At 40.9% G+C, this 20,206-nt stretch overlaps 1 protein-coding gene across 4 annotated transcripts in view; it reads right to left on the bottom strand.

The window, feature by feature from the left end:
- SPOCK3 (SPARC (osteonectin), cwcv and kazal like domains proteoglycan 3) overlaps nt 1-20,206 on the bottom strand; it is a 466,152-nt gene that overhangs the window by 177,332 nt on the left and 268,614 nt on the right. For 3 of the 4 annotated variants that reach the window (XM_024130846.2, XM_024130844.2, XM_024130847.2), the window contains one exon: nt 7,097-7,220. The exons of the other annotated variant lie outside the window; for it this stretch is intronic. In XM_024130846.2, the coding sequence (XP_023986614.1) occupies nt 7,097-7,220 (124 nt within the window). The remainder of the gene's footprint in view (nt 1-7,096; nt 7,221-20,206) is intronic. 4 annotated transcript variants of the gene reach the window in all.

The raw sequence follows: 20,206 nt of genomic DNA, 5'->3' as shown, positions 1-20,206 counted from the left end.
GAACTGTCTCCTTAGAAATGCAAACGCTGTGGAATATTTACAAAATACAAGCTCCTTTCATCAAAAAGGCAAAAATTATATTATCTAAGAAAGCACGGAGATTCCACCCAGTGAACATATGTGTTGTTCTCCCATTTTTAATAGATAGTAACACAAAACATAGACACTGACCGTGCATGTTCTATTCTATGAGGGCTGCAGAGAACCTGATTAGCATATACAAACCTGTATGTAACTTCATACCTAATGGTAAAATACCGAAAACTTTCTCCTAAATTTGGATTAAGGCACAGAGGTACATTGAACATTGTACTGAAAGGCTTAACCAGAACAATAAGGCAAGAAAAAGAAAAAATGCATAAAAAGAAGGAAAGGAAGAAATAAATCTGTGTCTATTCAAAGAGGATGATTATATGCATAGAAAATCCTGAGACAGCCACAACAAAACACTGCTAGAAATAAGTGAATTTAGCAAGGTGTCAATAAAGAGGATCAGGATAGAAAGATTAGTTATATGACAATATACTAGCAAATAAATGTCACAACTAAATTTACAATAGCATTAATAAAAATAAGTTAGCAATACATTTAACAAAAAATATTACAGGTCCCTATACCGAAAACTACAAAACTTTTATTAACTTTAACTAACAAAATGAAGAGATATACCTAGTGTGTGGATTTGAAGATTGTTATCCATCTCCTCAAATTTATCTACAGATTTGACAAAATCTTAATGATTATTCAAGCTGTTTTTTTGTAGAAATTGACAGACCGATTCTAAAATTCATATGGAAATGCAAAGGGCAAGTGCTGAAGCAGCACTGAAAAGGTGGAATCAAGTCAGACTTGCAGCACTTGAATTCAAAACTTAACATAAAGATACGGCAAACAGGTCGTGTGGGAATAATTCCCCGAGACAAAACAGACACAGAAAGACTCACACTTTCAGGACCACTTCATTTTTGACAAAGAAACCTAGGCAATCTGATGGGGCAAGAACAACAAATGGATGTTCCAACAACTGGACACACTGAAGAAGTGATATTCACCCCCTGCCTCTTACCAAACACAAAGACCAATCACCACGTACACACAAACCTAAGAGTGAAAACTTTCAGTCTCCTAAGAAAACACAGAAGAGCGTCTTCTATAAGAAGTTATAAGAATAGGGCTTCCCTGGTGGCGCAGTGGTTGAGAGCCCGCCTGCCGATGCAGGGGACGCGGGTTCGTGCCCCGGTCCGGGAGGATCCCACATGCCGTATAAGAATAAAAAACATGATTTAGGCTTCCGTATCATGCAAAAATCTCTAAAAATATAATTCTGAAAAATGGCTCTGAAACCACAGGCTTCAAACCAGTGAGAAACAAGCAACTATAAACTTAAAGGGCATATATTGCCATCTTTACTTAGTGATTCAAATAAAAATAGTCATCACATTTATTATGTGTAGTAACTAGAAAAAGATGAAGGGCACTTAATTTTTTAAGAAGTTTTTCTGCTCCAAATTCCTATTAAAAAAAAAAAGTGGGGACTTCCCTGGCGATGCAATGGTTAAGAATCCGCCTGCCAATGCAGGGGACGTGGGTTCGAGCCCTGGTCTGGGAGGATCCCACATGCCGCGGAGCAACTAAGCCCATGCGCCACAACTACTGAGCCTGCGCTCTAGAGCCCACGAGCCACAACTACTGAGCCCGTGCACCACAACTACTGAAGCCTGCGCGCCTAGAGCCCACGCTCCACAGTGAGAGAAGCCACCGCAATGAGAAGCCCACACACCACAACGAAGAGTAGCCCCCGCTCGCTGCAACTAGAGAAAGCCCATGCGCAGCAACGAAGACACAACACAGCCAAAAAAAAAAGAAAAAGAAAAGCAAAAGCAAAAATGATTTCAGTTTAGACAATGGACACTGGACTTCACTGAGACACTGGGCAAATTACTTCACTTCTGTGCATCAGTGATCTATAAAAGGGAAAACCATGAGTTAATATACCCAAAGTGTTTACAGTATCTGCCCCCAAAAAGAGCTAAACAAAATGCTTGATCAGTGTAGACACACGTATCTATAGGAGAATATGAAGTTCAATGTGGTGAGAAAAGGTCATGGGTCACCGCACTGCAAGATCAATGCACAGGTTACAGCAGGTGTCAGACAAGAGGCAGGCACAGGGCTGGGCCCCATCGCCGAGCCCTGGCATCCGCCCTGGGAGGCGCGGGTCCGAGCACTGGGAAGGCCCTCAGAACTCAGTGTCCAGCTGTCACAGCAGCGTGGCCGAACTTCTGTGCCCTGGGGCAAGGCACCCAGGTCCTCGCTAAGCCTCTGTCCAGAGGTGCTGTGGTCGCTGCACAGTCCAGGACCATCAGGGGTTTAAGGACAAAAAGAAGCAGAAGATGATAAGGGACTCCTAACACTGCCCACTGCTTCATTTCCACCTAATAAGTAAGGAAAGAGCTTTGGAATAATCACTGAATTTGGCATTTTCTGAGTTGCTGGTACATGTCGTCAGTCTTGGTGAAGCCGTGGCAAAGAGTGTCCGGTGTGTCATGGAGCGACTGGCGAGGCAGAGTGCGAAACAAGCAGTAAAGACCATGGGTCGAAATGTAGATTCAGATTTTACTGATGGTCGCTACTTCAAAGATAAGTGTGTGACGACACATACGTTTCCCAACTTTTCATTTTCCTCAGGAACTACATATTAAACATAATTAAAGAAATTAACACAATTACAAAACCTCTATAATATCTACGGAGTTTGGTGAAAGACCATTTTAACACACAGTTACTCACACAAAAGTAAGATTATAATTTCAAAAATAAATCAATATATCAATGTAGAAACTAGTGAACACTGTCCTAAACTCATTCAATATATATAACTCAAGACTCTTGAACAGGCCAGGAAAGCAAGCCTACGCCTTTGTTAAGGCTACAGAGAAGCATAAAATAACCCATGAAGCAAAGTCCTAGGGAAGGAGATGCAGGTGTTTGGGCTACCGAGAGATTAAAGCCTTAACCCTCAAAAAGACAGCATCCCAAGCCAGGAGCCAAAAGCCAAACCCAGTTGAAAAGCAGTTCAAAGAGAAACAGTGCACATCTATTTCTGACTGTCGATCTTTCGAAATAAAATTACCTCGGCTCAAAGTGTTCAGGGGAAGGAAGGCAGGACAGGTAAATACCAAATGCTAATAGGAGAACGTGGAAAATTAAAATGGAATTTTCTCAAATTACAACAAAAAGTAAATGCTTCCACTTCAGTGCTAATGTTACTGTTCTATTTCATTAAAAACAAGAACAACAACTGTTATCTCTAAGAATTCAAAGGCAATAGATTGAAGGGAGGCAACCATGCCTACACATAAAAATCACTTTGGGAGCTTTTAAAATTTAGATTCCCAGGGCCTCATCCCAAACCAATTTATGTAGCATCTCTGCAGCTGGTGTCGGGAAGTGCAGAATAAGATGGATAAGCTTTCTATTTATTTGCCTTTCCTCAACACACACACACGCGCACACACACACGCAGTTTCCTATACTGACCGTTATTAATTGCAATATTTCAGCTCCCAAGCACTGCATGACTCAAAATGAGACAAAGTATCAAAAACCACCCAGCACGTTGTGCTTGGGTAGTTTACGTTACAGACACCCGGCTGAGCTCTAGAACATCAGTATTATTTGCTGACTCCTGCTCAGCAGATGTCGCGTACAATTTACACAAGTCAGACACAAACATGCCCTAGTTCTAACATAGATGCTACTTTGGAGAACAATTCCTGGTTTCCCTGAAGCCGGGCAATACAATGCAAATAGACTTTGCCTGAAGGAAGAAACAGAGACCTTCATCTTTTGTGTCAATTTCAGGATGATTACCTCTCAAACAGCCTTGAAGAGACTTAAATTTCGATTTTTCTGCTACTGCTGAATTCGGAAGAATTCAGAAAACATGGGTTCTTCTGAAAAGAATGATTAAGTAGACTTCTAAAACTGTCCATCGCTTTGCTTAACATGAAAAAAATTAGATAACATTTACAAAAACACTTTTTATGAAAATCACGAGTCCCAATATTTCTCCAAGTAAATGTATTTTTTCATAGTTATTCATCTGTGTCTTTGTCTTTTCTGTATACATTTTAAAAACACTCCTCTGAGGACTGCTAGACAAGCTGACACATTCAGAGCTTGAAGGCTTATAAAATAATTATTCAAAATCGGTTCCTTTATGTAATGAGGGGTACTTTCCAAGATTAAATCCTTGTTATGACCTTTGACTAAAGTTTCCTTTGGAGACCTTCTGATAACTGTCCTTCTCACCTCAGCCCCAGCTCCTGGACCTACTGTGCTTTGTAACGACCTCTCCTCCAATTATGTTGTACGGCGGAATATAATTTATAACTGCATCTCGATAAATTGAGCTGAAGGTAATGAGAAAATATTGTGGGTCTAAAATAGAACATATAGGAATATTGTTGGTAGTGGTAAAACCAAACTGAAAACCCTGTACGTCAATGCAGGGTATCCAGAATACAAAGGGATGGTAAGAAGACCCAGATGTAGGGTCCCTCACTCTGGACCAGATGGCCTGGCTCTGGCCAGTCTTCATCATATCAGGATCACTCAGCTCCAAGCAAAGAGCTTCCAGGATTGCGCGGAGCTTGGGATTTGGAGCTCTACTTTTACTCTGAGCGCAAAAGCCCACCAGCCCCAAAAGCTGTTTAAATCTGCCCTGTCAGGGTTTGCTTGGTCTACTGACAGAGCTGAGTAAGGCAAGGGCCAGAAGAAAGGTCCCGTGATGCCTGCACCTGCCTTATTTATTACCTTGCTCATATGACAAGATAAGCTTCTCCAGAAGGCACTGGCCTCTACAGCCTTTAATCAGGAAGCCTAAATAGCCTAGGGCAATGCCTGTCTCACAGAAAAAAGGTTGAGGCCTTAATTTGAATTTAAATCCCATGAATTTCTAAAAAGTGTTAGCAAGAAGAGTTTAGTCTGGGTTCCTCCTGGGCTGAGATCACTATTTAGTTTGCATTATATTACACAGTTCAGCCTGCTGTCAGTGCAGACAGTTAAGACTGGAATTGGTGATCAAAAGTGGAAAAATCACCAACTTAAATGAGAATCAACAGAAATGAGGATTGAAGTTTGGGGTGACTAAAAACTCATATTCATTTGAACCATGTTCTTTTTATGTCTTTCTATAAAAACAAGGCAGTAATTGAAAGTGAGACATATCCAAATAAATGTTAAATTAATAATTCAAGGATGGATTATTTAGAATCGTTTTATTGACAATATCAATGAGGGCGTAGGATTGTAAGCTGGGGCTTCACAACAGTGGGAAACCCCGAGGAATTGTGAATCCACATGAATTAGTCTACTTATGGCAGGAGTATTTAGTCCTGAGTGGGAGACTGTGTTTCTCTAGAAATCATCAAACAAAGCCTCCCACGTGGTCTCAACAGCTTGTGATCGTACCTCTGTGCCTGTGACAGTACACTGTCAGAGAACAGATCATGTCAAGAGGGTCCTAGAGAGGCAGGGGGTGGCCTAACGCTGGTCCTCTCCAGGGAGGACGACGCCCTCCCCGGTGCTAACACAGCAGGGCCCGCAGCAGGTACATTCCTGAGGCTGAGAAAGACACAGGGCTCCCTGAGGGGGATGCCGGGAATGACCTCAGTCTCTCTCTTGACTCATCCTGTTCAAGCATCCATGTTCACCAGGTCAACTTAGGAGTCAAATCTGCTTCGCAAGGAACTCCAGCTACCACTTTGAATACTAGAATCGGCATCCTTTGCTGTGATTTAATACATCAGCATAATGGGTTCCACATCGAGAGCTGTGGGATGTGAGAATATGAGGTGGGTTCCTTCTCCCTTGCACTGACAGCAGGAATTTCAGCTTGCAAAGCGGAGGGTCCCTGAGATCGAGGTAGTGTTGAGAGGATGGGTGACACACTCCTTCCTCCTAGCAATATGTCCACCTCCACATACACCCTGAAAACTTCAGCAAACAGGCACATGGTAGCCTCACCCAGTAAGTACTATGCCTGTATCTATTGACTGTATTAAGCTCCCTTGTCCTTGTAGCCCTCGTCTCAATTGTAAACTGCTGGTGCAAGTTGTAGGGAAATATTTTCTGAGACAAAGTATGGTTCATAAAGTGGTATGCACCAAACACAGTGTTCTGATAGCCAAAAACTTCTGGAATTTACTTTGCTTCAAGCAAAACTACATAAGAACTGAGATAAGGTTACTTTATAGACTTCCTGGATCGTATTTAACTTGAATATACCTATAGTTTCCAAAAGAAATGTTGATCTGATTAATTACAGGGTAAAGTCCCACTGGGGACACTACATAATATGTTATCTTAATTTCTCAAAATACACTTTAGAAAACTCTAAATTCATAAATGCATCTGACCCTGAAGTTTCAGGTAAGAGGTCATGAGCCGTATTCCCTCCTGTCACATAATCAAAGAAAACTCATCGATGTCCTATTACGTAAAGTTCTTAAAACCTCCTAAATATTTGAACGATATGGGGCATCAAACGAGGTGCAGATTAATGTAGCTAGAGACACTGAATCAGAGAAGACATCAAATCTGGGCTTCGGTGTCAGCTAAATATGTGAAATGTGCTATTTCTTTCTGAGCCTTTTTTTTTCTCGTTTGCTGTAAGGAATTTTGGGGGGCTTAAATGAGATAATATAGGAAATAACATATGAAATAAAACAGCAATGATATTGACAGATTTTAGCTGGGACAGCTGTTATAACTGTTAACATTATTATACACATGGTAACCCTTCTGTCCTCTCTCAGAGTAGCAAGAAAGGAAAGGTTGGTTTTAGTATCTGAGGGTTCAGAATGGTCACAGAATCAATATTTCAAACTTAAAAAATTCTGTGTAGGAGAAACAAATGTACAAACGTTTGAATCATATTCCCAACTAGTGATATTATTCACATTATTTTAAAAGTTAAAGTATTTGGATGACCACAGTGGAGAACTCACAGTTTTAATCACTTACTATTGACTATGTACATACATATATGAATATGTATATGCTTTCTACTAAATGACGATCATTGTCTTACCTGAGAAGAGTAGGTATGTCCATCTGAACCACAGACGGGGCTGCCAGAGACTCCCGGGCACTGCTGGCAGGTGGATGTCGGGGGACCTCTCCACTGCTTCTGCCCAACTCCTGCACCTTTCATACTGTTGAAAAAATAAAACAAGCATACTTAGTGCATTTATTTAAAAAATAAATTTATGTTAGCATCATGCCTTTTCTCCACTGTCATTCCAACTCTTCAAAATAAATTAGAATCAGTAAACTGTATCCTCATTTCCAATGTATTAATCCATACAGTGTTCTTTATAAACTTTTGTTTCCTAATCAAGGTTTTCCTATAATAAAATAAGAATATATTCCTTAAAAAGATTCCGCTGGTTACATACAGACTACAGTTATACTTCATCATATGGATTCTCCGGTTTTAATTTGTGGTTGTGAAATGTGTTTTTAACAGCCCCCCCAAACAACTCACATGTCTGGAACCTTCTCAAGGGCCCCCCTAGAATTCTACTAGAAATAGTATTAGAAAGCAGACACCTAGTTCACCAGGCGTCCCAGAGGTGCATGAAAATAAGAGCAGCTTACTTTTAGAGAAAATAGCAATAAGAAACACTTTTCCAGCAAAGACCAGTATTTAGAGAGCCCAATTAGCAGGTTCGGTGAGAGCCAATCCTCTCTTTCTTGTGTGGAAAGAACTCATCCGGCTTTGATCTGGAATAAAGTGGGAAAACCCATTCTCTTCCGCTACCTACTCCAAAATTATCCGTTTCTCCACTTTGATTAAAACAGTTCACACAGAAATGGGCAAAGGCCTTAAAAGTAGGAATAAAAACAACAGGGAATCTCTACACAAGCATTTCCTAGTTAGAAGTCCTCCAGTAAATCATGGCTCAGTCTTGTTCATTAAAATTGCTCATGGAGGGGCTTCCCTGGTGGCGCAGTGGTTGCGCGTCCGCCTGCCGATGCAGGGGACGCGGGTTCGCGCCCCGGCCCGGGAGGATCCCACGTGCCGCGGAGCGGCTGGGCCCGTGAGCCATGGCCGCTGAGCCTGCGCGTCCGGAGCCTGTGCTCCGCAACGGGAGAGGCCGCGGCAGAGGGAGGCCCGCATACCACACACACACAAAAAAACAAACAAACAAAAAATTGCTCATGGAGAGTAATTTGATGTCTTTATCAGATGAGAAACAAGGTTTTACTGGAAACATATGCTGCCTTTTGGCTTTTTTTTTTTTTTTTTCACGAATAAGTCAAATCTACAAAAAAGTAACCCCAAAAGACAACTAAGACAACTGTGTTAATCCTCATTATAGGGAAAGAAGTTCGGACTAATGTATTTTAAATTGTGATAACATTTGGGTGGGCTTTGGGATAAGGTTTATCACCTTCTCTTACCCCCTCATCCCTCTCCCCCGGCCGCTTCCCCTTCAAAAAGAAGCCTATGATAGCTCCAAACACATTTTCTTCATTTAAATTTTGTAAATTCTGCCAAATGACCACTTTAAAATCTTATCTGGCCACAGATATCACCTCATAAGAGACACAAAAGGGAAAATAACCATGCTGCTATTACTGATTAAAAGATTAGCACAAAAACCTAATGGGAATCAAAACAATGACTGGAAAACCAGGGACATTATTCTACACCACCTCCTGACTCATAAGTCACAGAGACGGAGCAGAAACAAGAAACATAAAATATTATGTTTGCCTTGTTCTGCACTGTGTGCAATCCAAACAAGGCACGAAATTATGAAATTATTTGCTCTTCAGTTACATTAGGAGAAATCATTACCGAGCACAGGCTTCTAATCAATAAAAAGTATTTTATTAGAACAGGATGTCTTTATCGCTTTTGCTTTGGGATATGCACCTGTCTATACACTATGACATATATATGTCAACACTATGACTCCTTGTAATCACCTCATTCCCTTTTCCTAACTTTAAAACTCCACTGAAACCCAGAAACGAAGATTGTGACATTACTTTCTTGTATAAACATTTTTTGATACATGAGGTAGTCTTTTATATATAATTCAAACACTAATTATATCTAGAAGTGAAATCTTTTTGAAAATTGGAAGATTTACTAGAAATTATTAAAATTCAAATGACTTCTTGAACAGTGAATTTACAGCGTATCTGTAAAATAAGTTTTGGGGTAAAAAAGTTTTAGTTATCATTATTCCCTTCAAAGTCAACACTGCCAAAGCCGAAACACTCTCAGATTCCTGAAGTATATCAATAGAGATGGTATTTTTTATGTAGATTTCATCCTGGTCAGGATTTGCTGAAGTATCATCAACATTGGAAGCATCATAATATTGCTAATATTTGCATCACCATTTTGCTTGAGGTGATGACAAATTATACCATTTGGTAAACCGGCAGAATATTTACTTATGTTTAGTATAACATAAATACAACATTAGATAATGATAAATTCACCAGAATTCATGTTTTAATATATTTTTCTTGCCATACACATGGAGAACAGTGAGTCATGAACTTTTCACTACATTCAGTAAATCCAAAGGAAGGACTTAGCATTTTGTCATCAGAACACAGTCTTTCTAGAAAGGACAAATTAGTCTACAAAATTTGAGGCTAAATTTGAAATCCGAAATTCTAAATATCATAGATTTTATGTGTTCTTAAATCATCTCTGACCTGAAGAAAATGGTTTATGACATTTTCTGTAGAAAGACAAATTACATTCAAGAGGTATAGAAGATGGTTCATCCAGGCATATATTAATGTTGGAATTAGGGTATGAATACAAATGAATTTCTAAGACTGTTATTTGAATAAAAAAGTACTTCTCCAACTCCATAAATCAATTAACCATATACTAAGAAGAATCGCTAGATATAGACAAATAGGACATGTACATTCTTCATTTCAAAAATCAAAACGTCTACGATTGTGAAAATAAGGTTGTTTCATGTGAAAACAAAATGAACAACCTCACAGCAGGTACTGAGGGCCAAATAAACTGTATTATTAACAGGACTTGAGGAATTCTAGTAACTCTGACCATTTCTCAGAACAGCCCAAACAGGCCGCTGTGTGTGGTGGTGTGGGCGGCACACCTGGACCACCCTCGGGGTCCCCTCAGCATCCTGAGGGTTCCACCTGTCCAGGTACATGTGGTACCTCCACTCAAGTCTCTTCACCAAGGAAGAGAGTTTTTCATTCCAGAGTCTCTTTTATCAGACTTATCCTGTGATTCAGAATTTGTTTGCTTTAGCATCAGGAATGTTTCTCAGAATTAGTGTTAATCAAAATCTTGTCTGTTAAAATATTTGTTTGTTCTTAGGAAAATTAGTGTAGCTTATGAGCTATAAACACAATTTTCTAAGATTTAATTAAATATCTATGGATTATGTGTAATATGTAAAGATTTTTCAGATTGCTTTTTAATTATATTTTCAAGGCCCTATTTAAAGAAGAGCAAAATGTGTTTACGTGAGAGATAAAATCCTGGCAGTGAGTGTACAGACCAAGATGGGCAAATTCAAGTGCTTGGGAAAAGGTGGAGCCGGCTGAGGCTACCAGAATGGATACCTGGCATCTGGGGCAGGCGAACGACAGGTAAGAAGTTAGACTTGCCAATCTGCTCTCGGACCCGCCCCCCACCCCCCACCCCACCAGCAGGCCAGCAGCCACCTCACAAGACAGGGCCTGGCAGACAACCAGGCTGGGGACCAACGCTGCTTATCAGCCGGCCCAATGTAGTTGGCTCCCCGTCAACAGAAGGGCCCACACAGCCCACACAGGGGTACCCCTAGAGCACACAGCTCTGGTGATGGACACGAGTGTGCAGCTGGGCCTCACAGGACACTTCTCCAAGATCAGGAAGCATAACCAACCTACATCATACATAGAAATAAACACAGAGAATTAGGCAAAAGGGGGAGATGGAGGACTGTCTTAGAAACAGACAAACAAAATAAAGAGATCAGAACAGAAAAAAAAATGAAATAGAGACCAAAGAGAGAACAGAAAAGACTGATGAAGATAAGAGCTGTTTTTTGAAAAAATAATCAAGATTGATAAACCGTTAGCCAGACGTATCAAGAATCAATGCAACCCCTATCAAAATAACAATGGCATTTTTCACAGAACTAGAAAAAATAATTATAAAACTTGTACTGATAATCAAAAGACCCTGAATAGCCACAACAATCTTGAGAAAGAACAGAGCGGGAGGTGTCATACTCCCCAACTTGAGACCATACTACAAATCTAAAGTAATCAAAACAGCGTGGTACTGGCACAAAACCAGACACCTAGAGCAATGGAACAGAATAGAGAGCCCAGAAATAAACACTTATATGGTCAATTAATCTACAGCTAAGGAGGTAAGAATACAGAATGTGGAAAAGACCCCCTCTTCAATAAGTGGTGCTGGGAAACTGGACAGCTACACACAAAAGAATCAAATTGGACTGCTTTCTCACACCATATACAAAAAAAAAAATCAAAATGAATTAAAAATTTACATGTAAGACCTGAAACCATAAAACTCCTAGAAGAAAACATAGGTAGTACATTCTTTGACATCAGTTTTAACTGTATTTCCTTGGATTGTCTACTTAGGCAAAGAAAACAAAAGCAAAAATAAGCAAATGGGACTACTTCAAACTAAAAGGCTTTTGTACAGTGAAAGAAACTGTCAACAAAATTTTTTAAAAAGACCTACTGAATGGGAGAAGATATTTGCAAACTATACACCCAATAAGGGGTTAAAGTCCAAAATATACGAAGAACTCATACAACTCAACACAATAATGAAAGAAAGGAAGGAAGGAAGGAAGAAGTGACCCGATTAAAAAACGAGCAGAGGATCTGAATATAAATTTTTCCAAAGGAGACATACAAATGGCCAACAGGCACATGAAAAGAGGCTCAACATCACTAATTGTCAGGGAAGTGCAAATCAAAACCAAAATGAGATATCACTTCATACCTGTCAGAATGGCCATCATCGAAAAGAACGCAAATTAACAAATGTTGGTGAGGATATGGAGAAAAGGGAGCCCTCGTGCACTGTTGTGGGATTGTAAACTGGTATAGAAAGTATGGAAAACAGAATAGAGTTTCCTCAAAAAACTAAAAATAGAACTACCATAGGATCCAGCAATTCCATTTCTGAGCATTTTTCTGGAGAAAACAAAAACACTAATTTGAACAGATACACACACCCCTATGTTGATTGTAGCATTATTCACAATAGCCAAGATATGGAAACAACCTAAGTGTCCATCAACAGATGAATGGATAAAGAAGATGTGGGCCATATATATGACGGAATATTATTCAGCCAAAAAAAAAAAGAATGAAGTTTTGCTATTTGCGACAACATGGATTACCCTGGAAGGCATTATGCTAAGTGAAATAACTCAGAGAGAGAAAGACAAATACTGTATGATCTCACTTACATGTGGAAGCTAGAAAACAAATGAACAGACATAACAAAACATAAGCAGAGTCATAGATGCACAGAATAGGTGGCCGCCAGAAGGGAGGGGGTTGGAAGGAGGAAAGAAATAGGTGAAGGAGATTAAGAGGTAGAAACTTCCAGGTATAAAATAAATGTCACGGTGATGTAAATGTATAGCAGAGGGGATATAGTCAATAATATTGCAGTTGGAGGAGGTGCAAGATAGGGTTGGGGATTAAGAGGTACAAACTAGTATGTATAAAATAAATAAGCTATAAAAATACTCATAATTATAAAAATAAATAATATGTAAAATAATATACAATATAAAAGTAATACACAGCACAGGGAATATAGTCAATATTTTATAATAACTTTAAATGGAGTATAATCTATAAAATACTGAATCAATATTGTACACTTGAAATTGATATAATATTGTAAGTCAAGTATACTTCAATAAAAAATAATAATAAGACTGTAACACCTTTGTATGGTGACATAGGGTACTTGACTAGTCATGGTGATCACTTTGTAATGTATAAAATACAGAATTACTATGTTGGTCCCCTGAAACTAACACAAGATTGTCAGTCAGTTACACCTCAGTAAAAAAATAGGTTTGGCAAAAGCATCGCTAAGTATATTACTCTGAATACTCTAGGTGCAAAAGTTCTTTAACCTCTGAGAGGAAGTCTAATTTTCTGATATATCAAAGGCTATTTGCAATTACTTATTTTGAATTATCATCAGATTGGGTAATATAGTTTTCTCCCATTACTGATGTATAAAAACTCAAACTGGCTGCAAAACCCTGAAATTTTTAAAAATTACTCTTCCAACTGCAATCCTGCTAGAATCAGACTCTTCAAATAACACCTTTTTAAAAATTTATTGTTTATTCAATTTTGAAAGGTTACCTTCCATTTACAGTTATTACAAAATATTGGCTCTATTCCCCGTGTCGTACATACTTCCTTGAGCCCATCGTACACCCGATAGTTTGTAGCTCTCCCCCACCCCTATATTGCCTTTTAAGAGAACTGTTAAGTATATACTTTAGCTTGAAGATTAAAGTTAAACATTTATTTATCCACCTTATAATGACACCCTACATGTCCATGATCCTTTTCCTTAAAGAGCAAATAACTGTATATTTGACTCCAGGGCAATGAAGCCATTAAATGATAATTTATAATACACAAAGTCAAGGTTTTTCTCAAAATCTTTTTTTAAAAAATATTCCCCCATTCAAGGTGCTAAGTTTCATACCAATATACCTGTTATGTCTCTAATGTCTGGAAAGTTAGGCTCACAGAGAAGGGTTTATCTACGGCTTGTGCTCCGGCACACGGCTCCTCCACGGCAGCTGGGTTGCATCCTCTCTCCCTGAGCTGTCTTCTCTGCTCCTGACTCACCCTGCACGCGGGCCTCCAGCATCACTTTCCAGCCTCAGTCGCACTTGGAAGCTCATTAGCCTCTGACTTTCCTAATCAATCCCACGTGCATTCCTTCCACTTCCGTTGACTCAGTTTCAGTCTATCTGGTTTTCTGTCTCCTTAACCACGTTGTGCATTTTAACACTAAAATTTGAACACGATTTCCACGTTTTAGGATTTACCTTGATTTTAGAAAGTGTGTAAATGATGTTACCAAAATAGTTAGCTGAAAACAGCTCATTCCAGTTTGATCTGAATTGCACTTGTGACTGTGTCATCAATGCATCCTGGGAAGTCAGCAGCCTCCCTGGGTCTGAACTTCTTCGTGGATACAATTCGAAGCTTCATCTGTATGGATCCTTTGCTTTAGATCATTCCACAAGTCTATAAATCTTTAATAAAATGACTTATGGGAAGACACACAGCAAAAGTCAGCAGCATAGACAGTGAGTACCGGACACGCGTTGTGGTTTTCGACCTTGGCTTGCATTACCGAGTGACACAAATACGTCATCGGGGCTTGAAGGACGATGTTGCGTGGGGCGAGACTGCTTGAGATATCTGAATCATAGACAAGTTATAACGATGTTTGAATAATATATTCTGACAAGTAAATATGTTTTATTAAGCAGTGAGCATACTCACCATTATTGAAGACATCAATAAATAACTTCAAAATTTCAAAACAGACAATGACCCTCATAATCTATTTCTCATTCTGAGCTCCAATGGATTGAATGAGTAATAAAGCTTCGAAACGTAGAAAATGTAGATGATGTTGAATTCAGACTCTAGGGTTCTGGGTCTCTGATGTTTCCAGACATTTAATTCCAAACAGTATTTTAATTAGTAAAGACCTCTTCACTTAAACTATGGTAAAAGTATATTCAACTGCAAAGGATCTCCGTTATGTAAGGTAAAGAGAGTCACTGGAGTTGTTATGGGCTAGAAATGTCCTCACGTCTATTTTCAGCAAAACACAGGCCAACAGACTGGGAATTCATGATCTTAACATACGATAAATCAATTACCTAATTAATAAGTATGTGTAAGAGAGTTACTGATTGCTTTCAAGCCAATAAAGTGTTACCATAAAGCAAAATTTCAGGAACTGAGTCAAACGTTTACACAAACGTAAGGTTAGATTTTCACGTGTTTTGATAGCCTTTCACATGCCAGACACACATATTACAATTCTATCTATTATTGTAGCAATCTCATGCAATGTGCATTATTCTTTAAATTCTGAAGCTAGAAAGAGGGAGGTTGAGAGAGCTTCATTATCTTCTCAAGTGTCTACTGCTTGTCTTTGGCCACTGTGGATGTCACGTGTTCTCCTTTCCATTTTGAAACTGATGTTTTTCTTGCCATAAATGTACATACAAAATTTTAAATGTCATGGAAGACCACACTCCCACAATTCATAAATTTCTAGATCAGTTTCACTTAATAGGTAAAAAATGACAGCATAGCTCAGATTTTACTTAAAAAAAGATCTACCACCAGTAAGTGGTATCTGGAGAGTACATCTGGCCAATTAAACCTGAAAATTATCTAGAGTGTAATAAATAATACAACACCATATATGTGATTCTGATTCAGGGAATCAGTATGAAGATTAATTAACTAATATATAAATTGGTTCTATTTACTTTGTGTTGACATGCATGTTTGCATGTCAGATATGAGCATATAAGAATATTTGCTCACTATACTGCCTGTATTTAAAAGAAGAATTAGAAAAGGCTTCATTTTTCCAATTACTAATGTTCATGAGTAAAGCAAGCTTTTAACCATTAACTGTGTCCTTAATCTAACCTTCAGCAGTTCTATAGCAAAGCAGGAACTAAGATTTGAGTTCATGAAAATGTGTGATTCTTAAAGATCAAGGAGATTCTATATTTGGAAAACCATCTTGACATTTTTAAAATAACAGCGACAGATATGCAGCTTAAAAAGGGAAAAATATTCCACCTAAAAGAAAATGACTAATAACGCAGCACTTATCAAAACACATGGGAACAGACTGATCATTCAAGATGTATTTTATGTATCAAAAATACGCCTTGGGCTTCCCTGGTGGTGCAGTGGTTGAGAATCTGCCTGCCAATTCAGGGGACACGGGTTCGAGCCCTGGTCTGGGAGGATCCCACGTGCCGCGGAGCGGCTGGGCCCGCGAGCCACAATTACTGAGCCTGCGCGTCCGGAGCCTGTGCTCCGCAACGAGAGGCCAAGATAGTGAGAGGCCCGCGCACCGCGATGAAGAGTGGCCCCTTCTTGCCGCAACTAGAGAAAGCCCTCGCACAGAAACGAAGACCCAATACAGCCAAAAATAAATAAAAAACAAAATACTTTTAAAAGAATACGTCTTGATTATGAAAAATTCTCTTGATTTTTGTTTGTTTTTCTGAACGGAAGAAATATTTTTAGCAACTGTTGGATAAATAGACCTGACAACTTTGGCAAAAGCCTTACGATTAAATGCCACATTTTATTTAAAACAATTATTAAAGATCATCCAAAGTTCAGGGACGCAAAACAGAGCTTTTCCGCCCTGTGCTGTCTTCACAGGGGTCACCTGTACTGGCCTCCTCCTTACTGCTTCGCTGGAAGAGCAAAGTTACAGAAACAAGAAAAAAGAAAGAAGCGCCATGATTTGCTAGAGTCTGATTTACAGGCTGAGAGAAAGGTTAAAAGTTCAAAACCTCCACGATGCACAAACTCTTACAGCATTTTCAAGTTAACGAGTTAGTAAAATTAAAAGAAGCCTAAGTTTTTGACTCCATAGTATTTCTCTCTCTACCAGACCATGTTTAATCCCTGTCCTGAAAGCATCTTCTCAGCACATGTCGACTGATTCTGGCGTAGTCAGGGGTAGAGTCACAGCTGCTGGACAAGGAAATGTTCTGCAAGAAACACTCTCTCAATAACTTCTACCATCTAAGGAGTTGTCAGAAAGGTCTTTTAAAACATTCTATTATTTTTATTCATAATATGTTATTACGTATGGTTACAGTTACCGATCACGTTCCAGGAACGGAATGAGACATCGTCCAACCCGCACCTGGCTCAACCAATAACTTGTCATCTTCTAACCTAGAAAGAGTACCCATGCATCCTTCTAAATACCGCTTATTTTACAGCCGAGCAGGACCCTACGGGGCCTTCCCAGAATAGACTCCCACCCATGTCCTCCACCTGCCTTCTGTCTGTAGAAAAACTTTAGTCAAAGAATACATTTAATCAGAGAAGTGAGAAAATGCAGAAAGCAAAACAATCGAGCAAGACAAACTAATAATAGTTTAGCCACTGAACAAACCCAAGGACCTTTTTTAGTTCCTCCTCCAGGGCTGTAGATAATATTCTGAGCCGCGTCCTTTGAGCTGTTTTGCAGATACTGAAGCTCCCACCAGGTGGTAGAAGTTAACTGCGTGCTGCCCACAAGCGTGGAGACCCCAGACCAGCTGGAACCAGAAGGTATGATGATGCTGATTCCCGATGACCTCACCACCAGCCAATCAGAAGAGGGTGAAGAGGGTCCACCAGCTGACCACGCCCTGCTCCTTGAAGACCCATCACTACCTCCTCCAGGGCGGGTCACACAGTCTTGAGGGCATTAGCCCGCTGTGGCCCCCTCTGCCTGGCAAAGCAGTAAAGCTATTATTTTCTAGTTCACCCAAAACTCTGTCTTCGCGTTTCTACTCGGCACCGGCGAACAGAGGCCGAGTTTCGGCAACAGCTTTACGCATTTATTTAGCCATGAATACACCCTACGATGTGTCCAGGTACTATTTTACAATCTGGAGGTTCCAGACTGTAGAGTCACTGAACTCAGGGAGCTCAGAATTCTTTTGGAGACACAGAGACAAGCGCAGCGTGGGGTGCGGTTCTCCTGTAGCCCAGGAAGTAACAAGGAGTGTGGGGTTTATCTGAGCAACTTGTCCTCATCTCTGAGGTCCCAACTCGGACGTCGTTTCTCTTGTAAAATGCTTTCTGACTCCACCAACGGCTCCCTTTGTAACTTACACCTTTATTTAGTTACCACTTCTAGCCTAACGGCCATGGGCATGGTCACCTTCCTCGGTTTACCAGCCTACCCCCATGGGCACCTAGTTCTGAGCCGCTGTCTCGTACCCGCGGCCTCCGCTGAGCCATTAGAAGCATCCCTGTGCCTGACACGCACCCACTCCTCCCCTCCTTCTGCTATATCTCCCGGCTCTGAGCGTGGGAGATGCCAGAGCCACTTAAAGCAAGAGCCTGCATTTTGTGGCCCCCAGACACTTCTCGTCTCTGTGGAGCCCCCATTCGCAAGCGAGCAGAAAGCAGCTGGGCATCAAGAGACGGTGTGTAATGTGTATGCACATGGCTGATTCGCGTTGTTGCGTAACGCAAACTAAGACGGTTTTGTGAAGCAATGATACTCCAATAAAGATCTATTAAAAAAGAAAACAGAGAGACGGTGTGTAAACTGGATTGAACCACAGCATTCTCTAGAGTCAACACCCCAAACATTCTCACCTACAGACCATTTACTCAATTATATTCCTGACTTCCTTTTGGTCAGATCGTGCTTCCAGAACTAGCTTTCAAAACTGAGGAATGTGTTTCTGTCCTAGGTTTGCTGTAACAAATGACCAAAACCTTTCTGGTTTAAATCAACAGAAGTTCCCCTTCTCACAGGGATGGAGGTCAAAAGTCCAAGATCACCTTCACTGGGTGCCGGCGGGGCCGCACTGGGGGTGACAGGTAGGTCCCAGGCGCTGATCTCCCCCTTGCCCCTCCCGTCTTCTGGTGTCCTTGGCACTCCCCGGCTGCTGGCCCACCTCTCTCTGCGTCTCCCCCTCTGTGTGGCCCTGTCAGCACTCCCTCTGTCTCTATTGCAAAGAGAAATTGTGCTCAGTATTAGCAGCCCCTCTCTAATCCAGGACAACCTCCTTCTTGTCAGACCTTCCATTTAACCGCATCTTTGGCCCTACCAGGTAACGCTCACGGACAGCAGGGCGCAGGGTGTGGACAGATCTTCCGGGCTGCTGCTCAGCCCTGCTAGACGGAGGGTACTTGGCAAAAGACAGGCTTAACGTCTCACAACCAAGTCGCTTCAGTTCTGAAGCCCTGGTTTGCAGGGATGTCTCAGCGATGGTGGATCCTGCCCTGTGCTTACCCTAACGGTGCCCTAACCGGTAGAGGATGGACGAAGGGTCCCTGGCCACCCCTGGGGACCAGAGCTGGGCTGCTCGCGGACGTCTGTGCACTCCTGCTCAGACAGGGCTCCCATCAGGCACAGAGAAGCTCGGTGCTTCCCGGCCAGCGTGCTGTAAACCCACCTCATGTCTCCCTGGATCACGGCATCGTTTTATTTCCTCACTCTACTGATTCTTAAGGAAACTGCATGAGTGCCACAGCTGTGAAGAGTAGAAAACAACCGAGTCCCCATTGTCCTGATCAAACGATAAAAATAAGTCACCTCAACAAGCCCCATCTGACCCCCAGTGTGACTGGGAGAAGAACAGAGGATGAAGACAGTGGGGTTCTTCCTTTTGTTCTTTCGCACGTAGAAGTAGCGATCCTTGGGGGATGCTGAGAGGGAGAGGGGTGACAGACTGAGTGTCACGGGTGGGAGAAGACAGACTCACCCAGGTCCAGGCCACCGCGTTACACCAGAGCGCCGAACACAGGCTCCGCTCTCACCGAGAGCTGGTTGTCTCTTCCCAACTTTGCTGGTCGATCTTTCCCAAGACTTTCCGTCCCTCTCCACGAACACCTGTTCACCACAACTCACTGTTCTTTCCCCAGCATGTTTCCCTGAGCCCAGCACAAAGTAAATGCTCAATAAATAGCACTGAATGGATAAAAGGAGGGAGGGCGGGAGGGAGACCAGGGATCTCTGGCTAAGCACTGAGGGTGGCTCCTATGTTCTTATCTTAGCTCTACGTCCACTTACGAAGTAGAAATTCTATAGCATTACTTTAGGACTGAATAAACTTTTTATAAATAACTGTTAAGTCCTTGTTAAAAGTCATTATAACTTGCCATATAAAAAGCCAGCCAACTGGAATAGGATAAAATAATAAAACGGGCTCTGAATTCAAACAAGAGTCTTATATTTGCCAACAATTATTTTATGCTATGTCACAAAGGAACGTGGCAAAGGTTTACACTGTTTCCTTCAATAGGTTCGGTTCATCAGGGACTCTTTGTCAGCCTCGTGTTTTAGGATCTTTAACCCGCCCTTCATCACTCA

Source organism: Physeter macrocephalus, chromosome 9 (genome assembly GCF_002837175.3).
Source record: "Physeter macrocephalus isolate SW-GA chromosome 9, ASM283717v5, whole genome shotgun sequence".
Classification (NCBI taxonomy): Eukaryota; Metazoa; Chordata; class Mammalia; order Artiodactyla; family Physeteridae; genus Physeter; species Physeter macrocephalus.
The sequence above is the reverse complement of the archived record's forward strand: the minus strand, read 5'-3'. Positions and strand labels throughout refer to the sequence as shown.